This window comes from Thunnus thynnus, chromosome 14 (genome assembly GCF_963924715.1).
Source record: "Thunnus thynnus chromosome 14, fThuThy2.1, whole genome shotgun sequence".
Lineage (NCBI taxonomy): Eukaryota > Metazoa > Chordata > Actinopteri > Scombriformes > Scombridae > Thunnus > Thunnus thynnus.
Genome location: NC_089530.1, coordinates 1,625,823 through 1,645,929, shown reverse-complemented (window position 1 = coordinate 1,645,929; position 20,107 = coordinate 1,625,823). Strand labels below are relative to the sequence as shown.

Sequence of the window (20,107 nt, the reverse complement as noted above, 5' to 3'; positions counted from 1 at the left end):
AGCAAAGTAACTATACAAACTCAATAATATCTCACTGGAAACAAATCTAAAATGTCAATGAAATAAATAATATTCCTGACATCAAAATACTGAGTGAAGTTTAGAATGAATGAAGAACACAGACGTCAGTCACTGTCAGTCATTCCTCTGTTCTTCCTCTGTTGAGGAGGAACCGATTTTAAAATGGATGACAAATGTTTCCATTTGTCATCAGGCAGTCCCATTCCCAAGTCATCCTCCCATGTTCTTTTGGGACTCATAGAGACATCAGGATTTAAAGAGCATATTAAATTATAAATAACTGATGTGAGATGTCTTTGACAAGACCAAGATTCAGAAGAGTCAATTTTAGAGTCAGGAGGGCGACTGGGGAAGTGAGGAAATTGCTTCTGGACAAACTGCCTGATCTGGAAAAAATGAAAACAGGTGGCTATTAGGGAGGCCAAATTTCAGTGAGAGTTCAGTGAAGGACAGGAAAACTTCATTGTTGTAAAGTTCAGAGATAGAGGTAATGCCTCTATCTCTCAATGATGGAAGATAATGATTCCGACCAAGTGCAAAATGTGGGGTCAAGGCAAGATGGTTCAAATAGATGGTTATTGTGAACCAAAGCTAATGTAGAAGACCTATGTTGGCAGAAATTTACAAAATTTGGTCCATATTTTAATTGAGTGGGTAACATCTGGGCTTTCACTTTTCAAATAGGGGGAAGGAATTTTTGCGAAATATGTTATTGAATGACTTGGTAATGAAAACACCCAGGTAACTAAATCCCATGATCATTTGTTTAAATGGGAGGAGCGAGTTTGGAATCACTTCAGTAGATGAGTTAATGGGTAGAAGCTCATTCTTCTGGAGATTTAGCTTGTATCCAGAGATCTTACCAAATTGTTCAAGAATCTTCAGGATTACAAGGACAGAAGATAATGATTCCAACACATATAAAAGAAGGTCATCGGCATGTAAGGACAATTTATGAGTCTCTCGTAAGTGAGTGATGCCTTTAAAATTCTCCTCCCTGTGGAGCCAGATGGCTAGAGGCTCAATGGCAAGAGCAAACAGAAGAGGCGATAGGGGGCAGCCTTGTCTCATTCCACGATGGAGGTGGAAGGTGACGGATATCACACCTCTTGTACACACTGACGCAACAGGGGATGAATACTTAATCTTATCAAGGAAATAAAATCAAGGAAATAAAATCTGCACTAAAACCAAATTTCCCTAAAATAAAAGGGAGATATCTCCACTCTACCCTATCAAAGGCCTTTTAAGCATCTAATGACACTACCACTTTGGGAGAATCAGTGCCAGTAGAGTAAAGAACATTCAGAAGCCTCTTTGTGTTATAGAAAGATTGTCTCCCAAACATAAAGCTTGTTTGATCTGTGGAGATAAGGCCTGGTAGCACTTGCTAAATGCGTGTAGCATTTTTGAGTATCAAGGTATTGGTTGCCTCCAATGGGGTAGAGGGCAGGCTACCATTAAAGAAAGTCTTGTTAAATATTTCCTGTAGAGCTGGTATAACCGAAGCAGGGAGTTGTTTATGAAATTTGACAGAATACCTGTCGGGACTGGGGGATTTGCTGTTCTGTAATGATTTAATTGCCTCTTGTATTTCCTGAATAGATATAGGGTCACCCCGTCCTCTGGCAAGATTCTTGTCAACTTTAGGGAAGGGAAACTGATCAAGAGGGTTGTCATCTTCCCAAATATCAGGAGAGAATCTGAAGTGTAAAATTCTGAGTAATAGATAGAAAATAACTCATTTACTCCCACAAGGTTGGAGATGATTTCACCTGCTGGGGATCTGAGTCTAAGAATCGGTCTGGAGGCCAAGGCTGTGCAGGCTTGGTGGACCAGAAGTTTGCCCGCTTTATCATCCATCTCAAAGAAATGCTGTTACGAGTTTGAACGCAGGAACATTTGTTTTTGTTCACGTAATTCGCGCAAGTTTGGCCGCGAGATCATTTGTGCTTATTCGCCCCAAACAGCCAGTGAGCAATGGCAGGCACCAACTAGTCCCCACCTGGACAATGGGAGCCAGCCAGTGATGTTACTGAAGCTCAGCCTGCCTAGTAGCTCAGGCCTCCTGCTAACAACATTTATACCGACACTTATCTGTAAACATCGACACTTATCTGTAAATAGCTTCGGTTGAGTTGAGATACGAAAGTGAAGATAAATCAGTTTAAAGTTTAAAAACATAAACTCCTCCGCCGGTAAATGGCTCCGGATTACAGCAGAATCCGGTGTGACTCGTGTGGTGGTGTGTTTATTCCTCCAGAAATCAGCAGCAGCACCACCAACATGCTCCCTGGCTCTCTCCTCCAGAGCTGGCCACCTCTCAGCAGCTGTCTGTCAGCAAGCTGTGACTGCATCCCCCAGTTCAGCCCCATGAAACACACGAAATTTTCGCTGAAGTTGAATATTTTCAACTTGCACGAATAAGCTTACATGTGAATTTCTCGTCATTTGCGATGCAAATTTTGCATATTTGCACCATTCACGGCGAGTTATTCACGCCATTCGCAGTGCCCAGCGCAAATACATGCGAATTTGCGTCTATTCACGTCTTTACATTGGCTTTATATGTAATCTCAACGCGCGAAAAATTTGCTTCACATTTGGTGTGAACACAACATTAGGCTACATACACACATCTTTTGTTTTAGCTAGTTCATAACAATTCGCTATTAGCCTAACTAGCACACTGTGGTTGTGCAAAACATACCTGCAGTGAATGAGAGACTGTGGGCTAAGCAGATAAAAATATCGCTTTTCTACATGTTCATGCTTGTTGAACAGGTGGTTTGATAAAGTACGTATTGGCTTTTTACTTGTGAAGGTTTTATTGCACTTACAGTAACAAGTGTAGTTGTCATCAACTTGATAAACCTGTTTCACTGTCTCCACTGCAGCCTCTCTGCTCTGCTGTCTGCTCTGTGTGTTTGTATGTGTGTTGTGTGCAGGAGCTGAGCCCCGCCCTCGGTCAAACACAGAGAGCAGAGGAGAGAACAGAGAGGAGAGATTGCGGCACGACCATAAGTTACACCAAAACGCAAAAAAGTATTGTTAAAAGAACTGACCTTAAAAATACCCTGGGTTCTTAAAATTTTAGCACCGGTTCCAATTCATAACTAGGTTTCGAGAGACATCCTTAGTGGTTAACATTTCTGTCTGTGCACAGGTTAAATACAATTAACAGGCATGTTAATCAGTGAGCTTTAGAGGTATTGGTGTGTTTTTGAACTTTGGACAGAGCCAGGCTAGCTGTTCCCCCCGTCTTTGTGCTAAGATAGATGTATTTTCCAGAATGTTGAACTTCCTTTAAGAATGAATAGAAATTCATATGGGTGATTTGCATGAAGCCCATTGTGTTTGAATACTAGGTGTGTTACCACATAATTTACAATGAACTGACATTTGCATTACAGATTTTCAAGTCATTCAGTATTGCACTTTAAACAGACCAGTCTTCATTTTTATCTTTGCAATGAACAGGAAAAATAAGACCCTGTTTTCTCTCCAGCCCCCCCTTTGCTGGCTCAGACCCCATAAAGATCTACACCATGGTCCTCCACGGCATTGAGAAAGTGGACTTCCCTAAGAGAATAGGCAAGCGTCCAGACGACCTCATCAGGAGACTCTGCAAGTACGGTGACGCACCAGCCTATATTAGATACAAGGATAATTAATGCTGCTCAGTGACATTTAAACAGACATAATCAGAGATGTGGAGCACACCAGGCAGCATCATTTATAATAATGACCTGATGATTATGTTGCAGTGATGTTACACCACAGCTGAGAACAACAGTCACACTGATGTGGGTCTAATCCACATTGGTCATACACTTCTGTGTTCTGCTGCAGTTATTAAGCCATGTGCTTGACTGATTCAGTAATGTGTGTCCTGGTGAAGTTTCCTGGCTGTTCCACAGGTCTATTAAACCTGACATGTACGGCCCTCTCTTTCCCTCTCAGACTAAACCCAGTGGATAGGCTGGGAAACAAAAAGAATGGCATCATTGACATCAAGAAACACAAGTAGGTCTCACTCTCCAAATCACATCAACATCATTATAAACTCATGCTGTGGAGCCAAACAGTGTTCACACCAACATTATCTTAAACATTGTAAATTCTAGTAAAGTTGGGATGTGTGTGTGTGTGTTTATTGAAGGTGGTTCCAAGGCTTCAACTGGGAGGGTTTGAGGCGTCACAAACTCTCATCTCCACTGAAGAGAGAGGTGAGATTAGCCTTTGTTTCCTGAGTGTGAACAAGCAAACAGCCAGTACTACACTGCATTTATATTAAAAACATTTCAGTTTATTGTAATTGTCTTTTTATGACATGCAGGAATAGTAAAAATGTTAGCCTGTGAGCCTGTGTGCAGTATTATCCACATCATATGACAGTAAGATGACAAATCCTTATGATTTTTAATAGAAGAGATTTACAAATAAGTAAATAAACAGTAAAGAATACTGTGTGTCTGTGGTGGACGGACAGCAAACTGTCAGCAGAGCAGCTGCTCCAGTCTGCTCCAACAGACAACTGGACTCAATCTAGACAAAGACAGTAATAGATGAGACCACTGACCAAGATTCTAGATGTAGAAAAACGATGTGTTGATTACTACAGTGCTGCTATATCAGGGTATCTGCAGGTCTTGCATTGAATTTTAGTTTCCCCAAGAAAGAGCCTTAGAAGATATTAAAAGTAAATTCCATTTACAAAAGTCTTAAATATGTTCTTTTGACTGCTGTGTTACTTATAAAATGTGTTTGCATGTGGTTGTGGGCTATGAAACTGGTTCGACAGTGGAAGGTGCTGCAGGAAGCTCTTTGATCCTTTTTTGTGGTGTCACTACTGCAGCTACAGTAGCTAGGAAGCTCATCCACTCACAATGTGTTAATTTCAGCAAAAACTTAAGTTAATTAATCACTTTTCATTGGTTAATCCGTTGATCCATCAATTTTTATCCAGGTCCAGGTTGCTTTGATTTAATTAATTATATCAAGAGGAAATATTGTTATATACTGCTGGGAAGAAACATGTGATGTAATGATAAATAGTTGCAGGTATTGTTGTCCTTATCCTGGTTTTCCATCATACTTTCATACTGTGGCCGGTATCACTGTGAAAAAGGTATTAAATTGCATTCTATGTGATATTACAAAAGGTCTGATATGATTTATATGCTTAAGATACATGTCTAAAAATGAAATATAATATGTGGCTGCTCTGGCTGTGTTTGAAAAATAGGAAAAATAATCATTCCTAAATATTTTGACGTAAAAACAGACAAACCTCTTTGATCTAAATATCATTCTGCAGTCCCAACACAAAAGTCTTCCTTCAAATGAAAAGAGCACTCTGTTACTTAGATTTATATCCTCTCAGCTGTTTACATGTATACATGTCATTATGCAAAATGAAGTAGCCTCATTAATTATAAGGATGTGCACTGAGAGGGGAATCCAGCTCTTGTGAATGATCACATGCTGAAAAAGTATAATGATTTCATTTGTTTGTGCAGCTGAGGGGGCCAATGGATCACAGTCACTTTGACATCTTTCCTCCGGACACAGAGGAGCCTCCTGATGAGCTGTCTGGATGGGATAAAGACTTCTGAAGACTCCGATCATAGACAGTCTGTGCAACAACTACACATCTGGCTTTTGAAGCAGCAATGAGTTAGCAAGCTAACTCCTGAAGCTTTGGCTGACTTGAAATGGAGCACGTCACCATGGTAACTGAGAATGAACATGCAGCCTGCTACTGTAAAACCTGTACTGTAAAAATTTGTCTGTTCATACTACTTCCTTTTCCCTGTTTACCTTTGCTGCTTCAACAGCCACATCATGCTGCAGTGATCAGTACTTCCATCACACCCTGTCTGTACTGGACTTGCTTTGTGAGAAGCCATTTGTTTTTCTAAATCCCACATCAGCAAGACAGAGGATAGTCTATGACAGCCTCCATGGAACAACATTTTAAATCTTCTCATTTTTCACAGTTTTTAAAACCAGCCTTGCACATGTTATGTATTATTTTCACAGGTAATAAAATTACAAAATGTGTTGTTGCTTTATATAATATTTTCAAGGTCTTTGTCATTTAAATAAATAAATGTGTCACATATTATATGAATGATATGTCTTGGTTTCTAATGAATTCACGTCACCCTGAAAGAATTTCATCAGCTGGGGTTAGGGTTAGGGTTTTTTAATGTTCTATAATTATATATATGGCCTGAACAGAGGCTTATCTACAAGAATATCATTCTTTGAAAGAGTACTACTTTGTCAATTTGGCACCAAGCTTTGCCATAAACATATGTTGACAGTGGTCAGACAAAAAGCCTAAGCGCAGGATTTACAAGGGAATTAACATTGTATTTTCATTGAGGTTGTGACTACAATATGCATGCATGTCTGAAGCGTATGGCACAAATGCATTTCGGGTGTGTCGAAAATCACTTTTACTAGTTTAATAGTGGAAAAAATGGTCGTAGTGCCAGACGCATGGTTCAAAAGGTCTGTCCTTAGTCTCTTAATTACTCATGGTTGTGTTTGGGGCATAACATGCAACAAACTAATGAAAGTGTCATCTTCCATTCCCTTGAAAAGCCAGGTGCACTTGCACCTTGGCGGATTGCTATTATAATGGCGCATTTGCCAAGTAATAAGAAGGTACGCTTCTCTGCAGAGACAACGGATCTGCTCATTCACAAAGTGAAAGTGCACGATCCATAACAAGCACACTGTCCCCTGCTGCTCCTGGACCCTCCCTCCCCAGCAGCAGCTGGGAGCTGTCCAGAGTTCTTGCCTTTTTTAGTTTAATCATTGTTTTCACCTCATTTATTTCTTCAGCTGTTCCTCATGTCCTCATGTATTGATGTAGCAGGAAAGTCCATCTGAGTCTGATCCATTGTTGATATCCGTTTGCTGGGTCTTGATAGACAACCACAACCTGACCAGTCTGTTTAAATACTTATGTGTATTGCCACGATTCAGTCAAATAATTAGACAATTTCATCCATCATTACTGCGATTAGCTAATTCTGATAAATATGATGACTAATCATTAGGACATGTAGTTTTTAAAATATGTTAATGTACATAATAATCTTTCACATTGTAATCCTTTTATTTGTAATCTTTTGCATGTTTGTGCACTGCTGCACGTCTGTGTGTGTGTAACAAGCATGGTGTACATGTGTTGTGCATCTGCCTATTTTTTTTTTAGGTTTTTGTTGGTCAATCATGCAATCGCTTTCCACTGCCTCAAGATGTCAATGTGCCAACAATGTGCCTGACCACACCTCATTTTAAGACCAACACACCTATGGGCACTCAGATGGGCGCAAGTGTATTTGCTATTTAAACAACGTGGGCGCTGGACGGGAAAATGACGACTGCGTCTGTCTTAAACTAGCAAAGACACTTGCGTCACACTTGGCGCCACTTTGCACCAGGTGTAAGATAGGGTCCATAATGTTTATGTTCTTAGTTTAATAAACCAGTTCACACAAAGTACAGCTGAGACTGATGGGAATGTTATTATGTAGTTTTGTAGGTATTTGGTCATACACTAAAGTATTGGACACATTAAAATTTGAATTGATGATGGCACTAGATGAAAAGATAAGAGATAACAAAAAATTGTTATAATTCATCCTTATATTCATCTTCCTCCTATGTCTGTGACAAATTTCATGACAATCCATTCAGCAGTTGTTGAGATATTTCAGTCTGGGGTGAAACCGTGGACCAACCTACCAACAGACCAATAATGCCAGCCCTAGAGCCACATACAGTGTGTCTGCTAGTAGTAATTTACTTTATAAGGTTTGGTCTATTTTTATGCTCATATCAAGAACCTCTGTTGGCTTTAACACAGTTTTCTTTGCCTTGAAAGCAATGTTTCTCTCTTGTTGTGAAGTAATATTATTTTTTTACTTTTGTTAATAGATCCAATACTTTTTTGTCATTTGAACATAGTTGATATGAATTTGCTTTGGTGAGCTCACACAAAACAAAAACAAACAAAACCTCATACCACAAAATAAATACATAAAAATTAAATAATCAAAACAAGCGTTCATATAGTGATACTATCAGTACCACAAACCAGCTAAGATGTATACCATATATACCACCATACATTTTCAGTGTCTTACAGACCGAATTTTAAAAAAAATAGCACATTAGTGAATTAAGAATTAAGGGCATGAATGGCCTCTGGGTAAGTACTGTTGCAGGCTGTCCTCGTTCTGATACTTTTCAAATCCAGATTCTGTCCTCCCACTTGCTGCAGTCTTTACAGTGCTCATCTGTTACCATCCAGCAGATTTAACTAAGATAAGAGCTCCTCTATCCTCCATCACATGGCAACAGTAGTGACTTCCATCAACACAAACATTTGATTGAATTCAAGTGTCAACTGCTCTAATGCCAGCTGTTTACCGCTTACCTTAATCGGTTTCCCTAGTTTTGAGGCAAAGGCATTTAAAGTCAACTGTCACCGTCCTGTTCAGTGTGTTACTGTATACCAACCGCCAAAACCCATATACCAGGAGTAACTTAAAGTCACTTAGGTCGGCTTACTTGTGTCTACTGGATGTTCCTGATGGCATTGCACACTACAATGCAGATATTACTGAATAGTATCTCTCTGCACAAGCAGCATGAATTCCTTTCTCTTACGCTTTATATTGGTAGATATAATTCATTCATTTTGACATTGAATTAAATATACAGACCTCCTTATGCAAGTTCTAGTTCCTTTGATACTTTGATAACTTAGTTGCTGTCACTTATTTTTCTCTATCAGAATGTAGGGTGGCCTTATCTCTATGTAAGAAGAGAGTATCATTGGCTCTTGTTTAATTACAAAGGTATACCATAGGTAACCTAACCTAGGCTAGACCTAACCTAAGATAGCTTATCATTTCATCTACCCTCATTTCTCACCTGGAGATGTGGAACTTATTAAGCACATCCTGCAAACTTTTTAGCTGGCTCTTGGACTAGGAGTCCTTTGAGGAGTGAAGCTATCTGTGGATGGCTGGAGGCCAGGCCCCAACTGCCAGTTATGAGTTTGGAGAAGAAGCTGATGCCACTAAGATAAACTTTTATGGTATGTGTTTTAATAGTTATCACAGAATGGGTGTAGGTAATGAAACAAGTAAAGGTGACGAGATCTAACGACAGGAAGATTATGTTGTTCTGGTCATGAAAGTAATTAAGCTTTTCCAAGCTGTCCAGTAGGATGAGAGGGTTGAGGATTATGTTGTAATCAATTATCAGGGGTATTAGGGTGGAACTTAAAAGATGAATGTCAGTGCTGAATATAGAGGAACCAGTGTTGGGAGGGTATCTACATGAGGGGCCAAGCTTCTGAACTTCTGAAATGAGAAACAGAAAGAGAGTCAGTGATGGCGTTGGAGTGACCGGGAACATGAGCTGCACAGAGAATATATTGGCATGAACGGTATGATGGATTGGGATTTGGAGCGTCCTTTGTCGTTTATGTCTACAACTGCAGGGTTGTCTGAGTACTTAAGGATGGACTTGTGGGACCATTCATGGCCCCACAGAATAGCAGCAGCCATTAAGAGGTAGATTTCGAAGAGAGCAGAGGAAGTGACCTGACATTCATTTTTCCGGGAGCCATTCTGCTATGAACCATCTTCTGTTGTAGAAACCCCCCAAAGCGGCAGAGGGAGTGGCATCGGTGTACAAATGGATGTCATGCGGGTGAGTCAGTTGGTCATCATAAAAGAAGATGATTCCATTCCAATTGGTAAGAAGGTTGAGCCACATACAGAATTCGGCAAAGCTTGAACTGTCCAGGGAGATGGAAGTCAAGAGTGTTGGGTCGGAAGAAGAAATAGAAAGCAAGTGAGAGATAAAGGCTTGCCCTTGGGGAATGATGTGTAGGGTAAAGTTGAGGTGGCTTAGGAACGAGAGAAATTGGCATTTGGTGCAAGGAGGAAATTTGGTTGAGGTTTTTGATTGGGAGTAAAGCTTGAAACAGATTTGTGTAAAGAGTGATTCCAAGGAACTCAATGGATGTGGAGGGCCCCTCTGTTTTCTCCGCAGACAGTGGAACCCCAAGATCAGAGAAAACTGAAGTCAGAGTGACCAGGCTGGAAGCAGGTGATGATGAAGGAGGGGAAATGATGAGGAAATCGCCCAAGAGATGGACAAGGAATGGAATCTTATGGTTGTTAGACAGGATCAAACAGAGGGCTTCTGACAGGGTGTTGAAGAGTTTAGGGTTGCTTTTGAACAACAGAAAGTGAGCCTAATGATGAAATAATATGCACCTTGCCAGTGGATGCCAAAGAAATGACAAGTCAGAATGGATAGGGAGAACTTTGAAAGCACTGGTGATGTCCACTTTTGAGAGCCACTACCCTTTCCAAGTGACTTTGATGAGGGTGATGGCATAGTTAATGGTGATGCAGTGAAGGGAGAAGTCTTCGCTTGGAATCAAGCTATTAATGCTGGGGGTGGTACTGCCATGCAGTGCTGAAAGATTGATAATAATGCATTTCTTTCCCAACTATTTCCTGGTTGTGATACGGAGGATGCTGATGCGTGAGTTAGGAAATGGCGGACAAGAAAATGGGCCGATCATGGTAAATGGACTATACTTGTATAGTGCCTTTCTAGTCTTCAGACTACTCAAAGCGCTTTTACACTACACTCACATTCACCCATTCACACACACATTCATACGCTGAATGGGTACAGGGGCTACCATGCGAGGTCCCAACCTGTCAGTTCACATACTGATGGCACAGCCATCAGGGGCAATTTGGGGTTCAGTATCTTGCCCAAGGACACTTTGACATGCGGACTGGAGGAGCTGGGAATCAAACCACTGATCTTCTGATTAGTGGACAACCTGCTCTACCTCCTGAGCCACAGCCGCCCCGATCATGAAGCCTTCTTTGACTTCCATAGTGACCAGGAGGTCAACTGACTCTGGCTCATTTATTGCTGATTGAAGATTTTTGCATTCAAAAGGGATGGATGGTTGTGCAGAAATTCCAAGGTGGAAACCTTCAAATCCCTCTATAAGGAACTGAACAAAAGCTGGATCAGGGTGATTACAAAGTGCTGCAGCTAAAGCTGTAATGTTAATGAGTGTTGATAGGTGCTTACGTAAATTCTGTGAAATGGGGCTGTGTGGACACACAGGGCAGGCGTAGCCTTCACCACAGAAGGAGCAGATGTGGAGGAAGCGGTACTAGGACATGGTGCATCCGGCATATGGCGTGACATCCTTGGTGCATGATGGGCCTGCCTTTTTTATCTATGAAGTTGTGGGCAGGAAAGATGACAGATGCGGCAAGCTAACTCTGCTTTGTGGCTCCTGTGCTTGTTAAATCAGCCAGCAGACTTGTGTGGTAGCTGCTGGCATTAGATAACTTAGTTACTGAGTTTTACGCTCTCGCATCATCTGCTGTAAAGAATAGAGTTCTGTGTGTGTCTGCTGTGAGCAGGCCACACAAGAGAGCAGAGAGCTGTTCTTGAATCACCTTGTCCTCTCTTTGCTGATTAGGGAGGTGGGCTGGGAGACACAGAGGATTCATTAGGTGAACCGTGGTAGTCTTGAATGTTGAGGAGAGATGAACTGGGCGGGACACGGACCATGGAAGAAACTGAGCTGATGCTTGCCAGACTCATGTGCTTCCTGGACGACTTTTGGACTACAGAGAGTGGGGTATCAGGCATGGAGGTGATGGGGAAATTTTCGGCTTCTGTTACTGGGTCTGTTGTTGTGGGCAGGTGGAAACTTTAGATCCTGATTTCATCCCAGTAGATCATCAGCTGATGGGAACAGTGAAACATCAGGTGAGTTGATGGAAGATGTTGCTCTTATGATGAAGTAGTGGCTCATTTGTTTTAGAGTGCTCAAGTTGATGTTGTGTGATCTCGGTTCTGGTGCAGAATACAAGAATAAAAGAGGAGAGGGTTGGGTGGGTATTTATAGAAATGCTGGAAGTGGTCCTGAAACTTTAATAAGCTTCAATTAAAGGACAAATGGAATAGAGCAGTGAGCATCACCATTGCAACCTTAATGGTAGTTGGCCACCCCCAGTTGATGGAGATCTGTTAACTGCTTATCAACTGTTTCTCTGGTCTCAGTGGCCACACAGATGCTTCATGAAACTCAAACAGAGGTGTTATACTCTACCTAACTCTACCTAGGATTTCATCTACTTTCATTGCTTTAACAGATCATTTGATCATGTATCCCTTTGAGGCCCTCAGCAGTTAATGTCAATTGATTCTGAACTGAGAACACACCAGAGAGAAAGATAGAGAGGGGACTTGTTGTTTGGATGATTGTTTCTTGACAGCTGTATCAATTTTTAAATTTTTTTTTTAATGCAGAATTTGAGTCAGATCTATGGTTGTTCAATATAGATTTTGTACTGTACAAAACACAAAATATGAAATACAAATTACAATAAAGTATAAATTAACTTGATCACCCATGACTTAATGCCTGATTACTCTTCAGAAACTGTTTTAAACTGTTACAATGATCCTAGTTGTGACATATTTTCAGTTAAGGACTTCCTCATTACCCCCCTGAATTGAGAATGCTGTTTGCCCAAAAGAAGTTTCAAGCAGGAAGAGGACTACTCAACCTGTGAAAACAGTTGTATATTGTCTTCTGCGTCAAGTCTGAGAAAATAACCCTGACAATACATTTTGTTTTAAATAACTTAAATGATGGACTGACTGACATGAGCCATCTGTATTATCTTTTTGTGCCCATTGGCCTGGAGTGAACATCTGATCCAAAACCTATCTGCTAATGAAGACTATGATATGTGGATGAAAGCTCAAGGGGGGGAAGCTAGTAAGTGGACCTTGAGTAAAGACTATTTTGGCAAATTACTATTCATGAAGTCAATATGAACTTGATATGATTGCTGTAATAACAGATCATCTTTTGTAACTGAATGAGCTTTTTGCCTGCCCACCATGGTATGTGCTGCAGTGGGTGTAATAGGCCAGTGGGAGAACACATTTGAATGCATTTTACACATTTGTTTCTGAATTCCTCTGGAGGTGGATTCTGGCAAACAGTCTGCTCATTGTTTCCCTTCCAAACAGAAAGAGAAATGTTCCATCTGTCCAAAGTTGGAATTCTGCCACAGAGGTCTGTGAGTGTTTGATTATTTGTCATTCCCACAGTACCAAGGGTGGTGTGGTATGGGGAAGCTGGATGGAAATTATAGACATTACAAGAGAGCAGCACTGTTGTATTCTCAGCTGCCAAAGCTGTCTTATATTGTACATATACACTCACTGATGCACAGGTAAACAGAAAGGTTGGTTACAGTCAGCATCATCAATAGAAAAAGACAAACACAATTCAGTTGTTTTCAGTATTTTTTCAGAAATTATTCTAACAGTCTTATTAACATCATTTTATTGTTGTCACCACAGTGCCATTTGATTCTGATTCATAACTGCAGACAGCTGCTTCAGCATTATGGAAATGCAACACTAAATGGCAGGGGTACCCTGTTAATTAACTGATTATACTTTCTGGTTGACTTTTGCTTAATAATAGCTTTATTTATTTGTTTGCACATTTTAAACAGATACAACTTTATAAAAGATGTAATTGATATGTCCACAAAGCAATACAAACAATATAAAACACACACCTTTATCTACATATACTCAGCTATACACACATGCTTGAGTAGGAGAGGTATACAAAGACCTCTCCTAAAAACTAAGAGAAGATAAAAAATAATGATGGATGGAAATTACACCACAAAATAAACACAAAAATAAAATGTGCAACAGTCAACACTACTTGGGAAGTTTGTTTGAGATGTGTTTTAATAAATAAAGATGATGAGTGATGGACAATATGTAAGTTTGAATTCCACAAAACAGTTTCTGTATCTAAATAAAAATTTAACCACATTACTAGTAGATAAAAGACGAAGATGTTCAGACTGTCTAATAGAATATGACTGACTGACTGAATTGGTCAAAACACTAAGTCTGACATGTCAGTGAGTGCTGAGATAACATTTTGTGAATAAACATACAAGTTTGTAGTTTACTGATACTAAAGACGGTTTTAGATCATTGAAAAGAAGGGTGGATGAAGTAGCTAGTCTAACTAATTTCTTTTGAACTACAGGACTAAGATGTAAGATGTGGGGCTCTGCATTACAACAATGAAAAACAAGTTTATATTTTTATTAAAATGCAAAATGTAACCTTAACTGCCATAAATAATATTTATGTCACATGTTACATATTTATTTTTATATGATTTATTTTCCTGGATACTGATCTATGTGTGTAGCACCACTGTGTAGGAACTTGTTGGTTTTTTTTGTTGTTACAATTCGCCTGAAGCAGAGCATGTAAACAGATGTGAAGCAGGAGAAGTACACTAAACTCCATTTAGAAGTTTTTAAATTTAAGAAGAGCAACACTGCATTGCCTGTTGAAGATTTATGTTTTGGTTTCAAGAACTAATGTGTCCTTATTCTGTACAATTGTTTATTTGAATGGTTCAACAGTGGCTTAGGGTGATTTATGATGGTGATGACGAGGGGAGATAAAGCTATCTGTATCTGAAGAACCGTGGTCCCATGTATTTTCTGGAGGGAGTGACAATGTTTCATATCCTATCAACCACAGTGCCTAACTCCTCAGACTAGCCTAAGGCATGAACTGTGAGATGGAATAAAAAGAGGGCGAAAATGTCAGTGTCAATCAGGCAGTTGTCAGGAGGATATTATGAAAAGTGGCCCAAATCCAATTTTTTTGCTTATATGTGACTCAGATCTGTTTTTTTAATTTTTCATAACTCTGTGAACAGCACAAATCACATGGAATCTGATCTTTTCAATTCTGATTTGGGTCACTTTGGGTCACTATGTTCACACTGCCCTCCACTAAGGAGGGCAGTGTGAACATAGTCAAAGTGACCCATAGTCGGATTTATTGCTCAGATCCTATTTTTTTATTTGGCTGTTCACATTATTTTTTAAATGTGGCCAATATCAGATTCCAGTGTGAGCTGCTCATGGTTCTGAACTGACCAGCATGCACAAAAGAACAATAAAAAAAATCAGACATGTATCAGATTTAGGACCACGTATGAAAGTGGCCCATCAGAATTGAAAAAATCAGATTCCATGTGATTTGTGCTGTTCACACTGTTATGAACATACAGATCTGAGTCACATATAAGCAACAAAATTGGATTTGGGCCACTTTTGCCTGCAGTCTGAATGTAGCCTTTCATATGTGGTCGTAAATCAGCTACTGGTCTGATTTTTGCAATGCGACCTCAGTCTGAACAGTCATATCAGAATTAATGCAACTTTTATATCACTCTAGATCGACTCGTCACAATTCTGCGCTGGTGAGAGTCACTCGGTGAATACAAATATGGAAGACAGTTACGAGGGAGGTAGTCAGTGGAGGGACAGTGAGCTGTTAGACCTCATAAGTCATCTGCTCATGAATTTGCTGGCTTCCACTGCACATCATCTTATAAATGAAACCGTAAACGCTGACTTCAGTGGCTTCCATATTAAATTCTGTACAACAGCAGGCTGCATTTGATGTCTTTGTTATTGTTCTTTTGCACATGCTGGTCAGTTCAGGCCAATGACATGTCCACACTGGAATCTGATATTGGCCACATTTAAAAAATAAGGTGAACAGCCAAACAAAAAAAATGGATCTGAGCAATAAATCGAAATTGAGCAATAAGGCTTGCAGTGTGAACGCAGCCTTAGTGTAGTGAATGTGTTACTGATGATCACCAGCAGATGTCAGAACAGAACAGTTTTCTCTTACAGGGATGAACCAGAAGAAACCCATAAACAATTAACAATGAGGACTGAAAATAACCCACTTAATGGGCAAGATACACAGCCAAAAAAGCCTGGGGGTATGTAAACCTAATCTCACTGTAAACTTATGCCTTTATTTACTGAAAACAATATAATACCACTTCATTATGTGCATTATGATACAACACCACCCCACTGTTCTGTTAATACCATTAATACTTTACACATGTTCTCCTGATATCAATGCTCATTACTTGTTCACAATATCACTGTGAATAGAAGAACAAGCTACTTATATGTACTCAGAAGTTCAGTCTGCAGTGGACCTGTGTGTAAATATTAGCTTTCACTCTCACTCAAAGTGAAATGGTGAATGGGTAACACTAATGTCATGTCATGGCTGTAATGAAGTCAGCAGCTGGGGGTATTCTGACATATGTTGAATTCTACAGGGCAATAAAGCAGATGGGGTCGGAGGGTGAGGTCAGCCCCACACAGATCTCTAAGGTGGGACAACCTCAAAATAAAATACAAAGTGAGGTTCACATTATACTCGTAAATGCTCTGTGCTGTGTCTGTATTATACCCTTTTATTTGGCATTTTATGTCATAATGTGACACAGTTAATACATTCTGTTGGCATACACCTCATTGTCATCCTTGCCTTGGTCGTGGTTCACCCCGATGCACTTCCTCCAAGAAGAATGCAAAACAGGAGGAACGGATTAAGGCTATCCAGGACAGCACAAGGAGATTTCTAGATTTATTTGATTTGAACTGAATTTATTGGACATTTTGTTTGAATATTGAAATCTGCCTCTTTGTGTGAATCAGCTTAAGACAGCATCAAGTTTTGTGCAAAAAGACAGCTGCTTCAGACACAGGGTTGGAAAACTGTGAGGGAGTAAAGCCAAGATTTTGATTGTATGGAACTGATACACTACAGCAACACAGGCAGAGATGCATTTTGAGAAATAACATTGCACCCAGAGCAATTTAACAAAGATCAAAAGTTTATGGTCAATATCATTTGACCAATATATTGGTCAACCGATATTGACCATGACAGATATATCTGTATCGGCGTATATGTTGTCCGATATGCACCGATTTTTTTTTTTTTAAAGATATATAGACAGCATTCTATGTATATTTCATCCTTTTTCTTAATTCAAGTTTAATATATACATGCATATGTTTTTTGTTCTATGTTTTTTTTTTTAATTTATAGTTATTTATGATTATTAAATTCCCAGTGAAGTTTACAATTTCAGTGCACTGATGCCATATAAATAAATATAACAAATAATAAATACAACCATGGAATTATACATCTTCTATCCAATCCTTGACTCTATGATTGGGGAGTTACAGAAACGCTTCTACAAGCCCAACTGCAACATAATTAGAGGTGTTAAAGCACTCCATCCAATCAGCAACAGCTTTTTTTCATTCACAGAGCTTTACAAGTCTAACTTAGATGATCTGAGGCATGAACTGTACCAAGCCATGGAATGCAAGCATGCATCCCATATGAGATCATACTACCTAAATGAGAGCAATGAAACCCAGCTAAGCATTTTTAAATGGAGCATTTTTATTATCACACAATGAGGTACTAATGTCCGTCTCCTTATGTATTAGTGCTCATAGCTTGTTGAGCTAATGTTATTTCATATACTCCTGGGTGAACATGACATTTGTATCTGCTGAAGACGAGCGAGCCATTGCCAGCAAGTGGATGCTGGAACCAAGGCAACCACAAAGGTAGCTGCACCGATATGGAAGGACTGAGAGATGTACAGCTGAGAAAGGATTCCACATCGTTTGCAGTGGAGACGGAGGCATGTTGTGAACCATGACCTCGACATGGCCTTTCCTTTGTTGGTCAGGAACGGGGGTTTGAAACATTGAAACAGGTTTTGCTTGTTGTAATCAATTTATCAGTAATTACAGCAATTAATTTTTTTAAGAATTATGAACCTGTCCTTTAAGACAGCTCATTTGCAAAGCACCATTCTCCTGAAGAGGATCGAGTGTCAGTTTAGTTGTAGTTAATCACTCTGACCACCTGAGGTCAGTTAACACTCATTAAATTATTAACGCAGAGTGTGCATGAAACTGGCATAACACTTTGGATGCAATGCCATGAAATATTAACATTAATACGAATTAAACCAAAATATGAGTTTTGCAATTTCTGAAGGAGGATTTGTGATTTGACACAGCAGGAAAGGCACAGGTGGAATTAGCAATAATGAATCTGTTCCATCTGTGTCTCCATAAGCAACCCTCTCTCCTGGAGATGTTTAGACAGAACTATCAACAGCTATCGATCAACAACAAATACGTTTTGGAGTAAACTTAATGCCACCCAGATTTCTTTTGTTTTCAACATAATGAGGAAATATTAATTAAATCTGGTACATCTCTAAATGTTGATTCTCATCATATCAGAATAAAAAGCTTCACTGACAAAGTATTTCATTTGTTTCCCATCAAAATATCTGATGTTACAATACAGTATCTGCTGATAGTCACATTTAGACACTCACAGCTCTTCGTTAAGGTTAGGGAAAGATGGTGGTCTTGATTCAAAACAGAGAAAGTCAACAATGACTTGAAGCTATATAATCAATAACATACAACACAACACATGATGTAAAAACATGTATGAGCAGAGAGCAAACAGGGGCTTGCCCACACACCTGTGTCCAGAATCACAGATGTGTGGATAATGTGAGGATGGCAGAGAGTGAGGACCCGAGTGCAGTGAGCAGACCAGAGACTGAGGCAATTTGTTTCTTCTGGGTTTTACTGAAGGTTTAAAGCTAGCAGCACAAAAAAGGCAAAACTCTGTAAGCTCTGTAGCATGACTGATAAAGTGAGAGACTGTATAGTTGCCCACAGACTGATGAGCTGATGGAGCAGGGCTGGTTGATGGTTGACGGCTGTTTAAAGGCAGTTGCAATGGCCCAGCTCACATCCAGGGGGGCAGGTAGGGACCTCTGGTGGATCAATAAAATATAGGGGTTAATACTACGAAGCTTTTGAATACTTGACTGTAGTAGTGACAGATAAAGCAACAACAGGAGCCAGCCAAAACAAAGTCAGGAAGTAAAGGAAGGAGAGAGAAGAAAAGAGAAAAAAGGGGGGTGGGAGAGGGAGAGAGGTCAGAGGACAGCTAGTACTGAGAGACAGAAAAACAGAGACATAAGATGTGTTTCCATCCACCTGTTTTTATTCACATAATTTGCACATAAAATTCTGGATTGGAAATGGCAAAAATTGAAAAAAAAAAATCACAAAAGCATTTAATGTTTGGCTGAGGTGAAAAAGCTGGTATATCCATAAAAGAAATATGAGTGTAAGTGTAATGCAAACAGACTTAGTAAATAAATGATGACCTACATGAAGCATAGGACATCACTGAAGACACAAAAACATCTGTGTGGAGTGATGAGGAGACTATAATGTTCCTCATATTAATACAGGAAAAAAACTGAAATATCATATTTCCATCATGTTTTCTACATTGTATTTCACTGCATACTGCCACTCTTTTGTCCTCTTCTGCAATGGTTTAATGGCACTGACTGGAGAATTAGCACCACTAAAACCACTATCTTGATGAACCAACTCCTAATATTCATATAACAGCAGCTGATGGAAACATGCATGAATTTGTATTTTCGTTTGCTGATTTTCTGGAAATTTGTTTAAAAATTCTGCTAAATTTGGATGGAAACCTGGCCATAGAGAGATCACTGTGACACCCATCTATAACAGTTATGGGTATTTATTGTTCTCTACACAGTTTATCATAGTTTCTTCAGAAAATGTTGCCTTTTCCACATTATCACCATTCCTCATTTAAAACAATAACTACTGGTAACATGTAGGAAGCTGAAACAGGAGGTCTAATATTCATTTACTATACATTTAATGGAAGTTTCTCCTACCATGTGACAAGTGTCTGGTAAATGTTACAGCTAAATTATAACATCACAGTGTGGAATAATTTTTGATGTCATTCTGGTCTCCTGCTTGTCTGAAAAAAAAGATCAACCTCTGCGTACATCTGTGGCAACAATATGCTCACAGTGGTTGATTTATCACTGAAATATTAGAGAATGTAAGATTAGAGAGCATTGAATTGTTACTCCACATTACTCTATGGCAGGTGTAAAACCAGTGCTATGAACACAATGACAGCACGCATAAATATC

General features: G+C 39.5%; 1 protein-coding gene across 3 annotated transcripts in view; it reads left to right on the top strand.

Moving 5' to 3' along the window:
* Positions 1-6,137, top strand: part of LOC137196591 (cGMP-dependent protein kinase 2) — a 42,727-nt gene extending 36,590 nt beyond the window's left edge. Inside the window, exons 18-22 of one of the 3 annotated variants that reach the window (XR_010931265.1) lie at positions 3,530-3,652; positions 3,985-4,047; positions 4,184-4,250; positions 5,544-5,756; positions 5,862-6,137. Coding sequence is in view for 1 of the 3 variants with exons in the window: in XM_067609280.1 (XP_067465381.1) it covers positions 3,530-3,652; positions 3,985-4,047; positions 4,184-4,250; positions 5,544-5,639 (349 nt within the window). In the remaining 2 variants the exon portion in view is untranslated. Of the gene's footprint in view, positions 1-3,501; positions 3,653-3,984; positions 4,048-4,183; positions 4,251-5,543 lie in introns of those variants that run through there. The other 2 variants (XM_067609280.1, XR_010931266.1) reach the window with 2 other exon arrangements.
* The last annotated feature ends 13,970 nt before the right edge of the window (positions 6,138-20,107 follow it).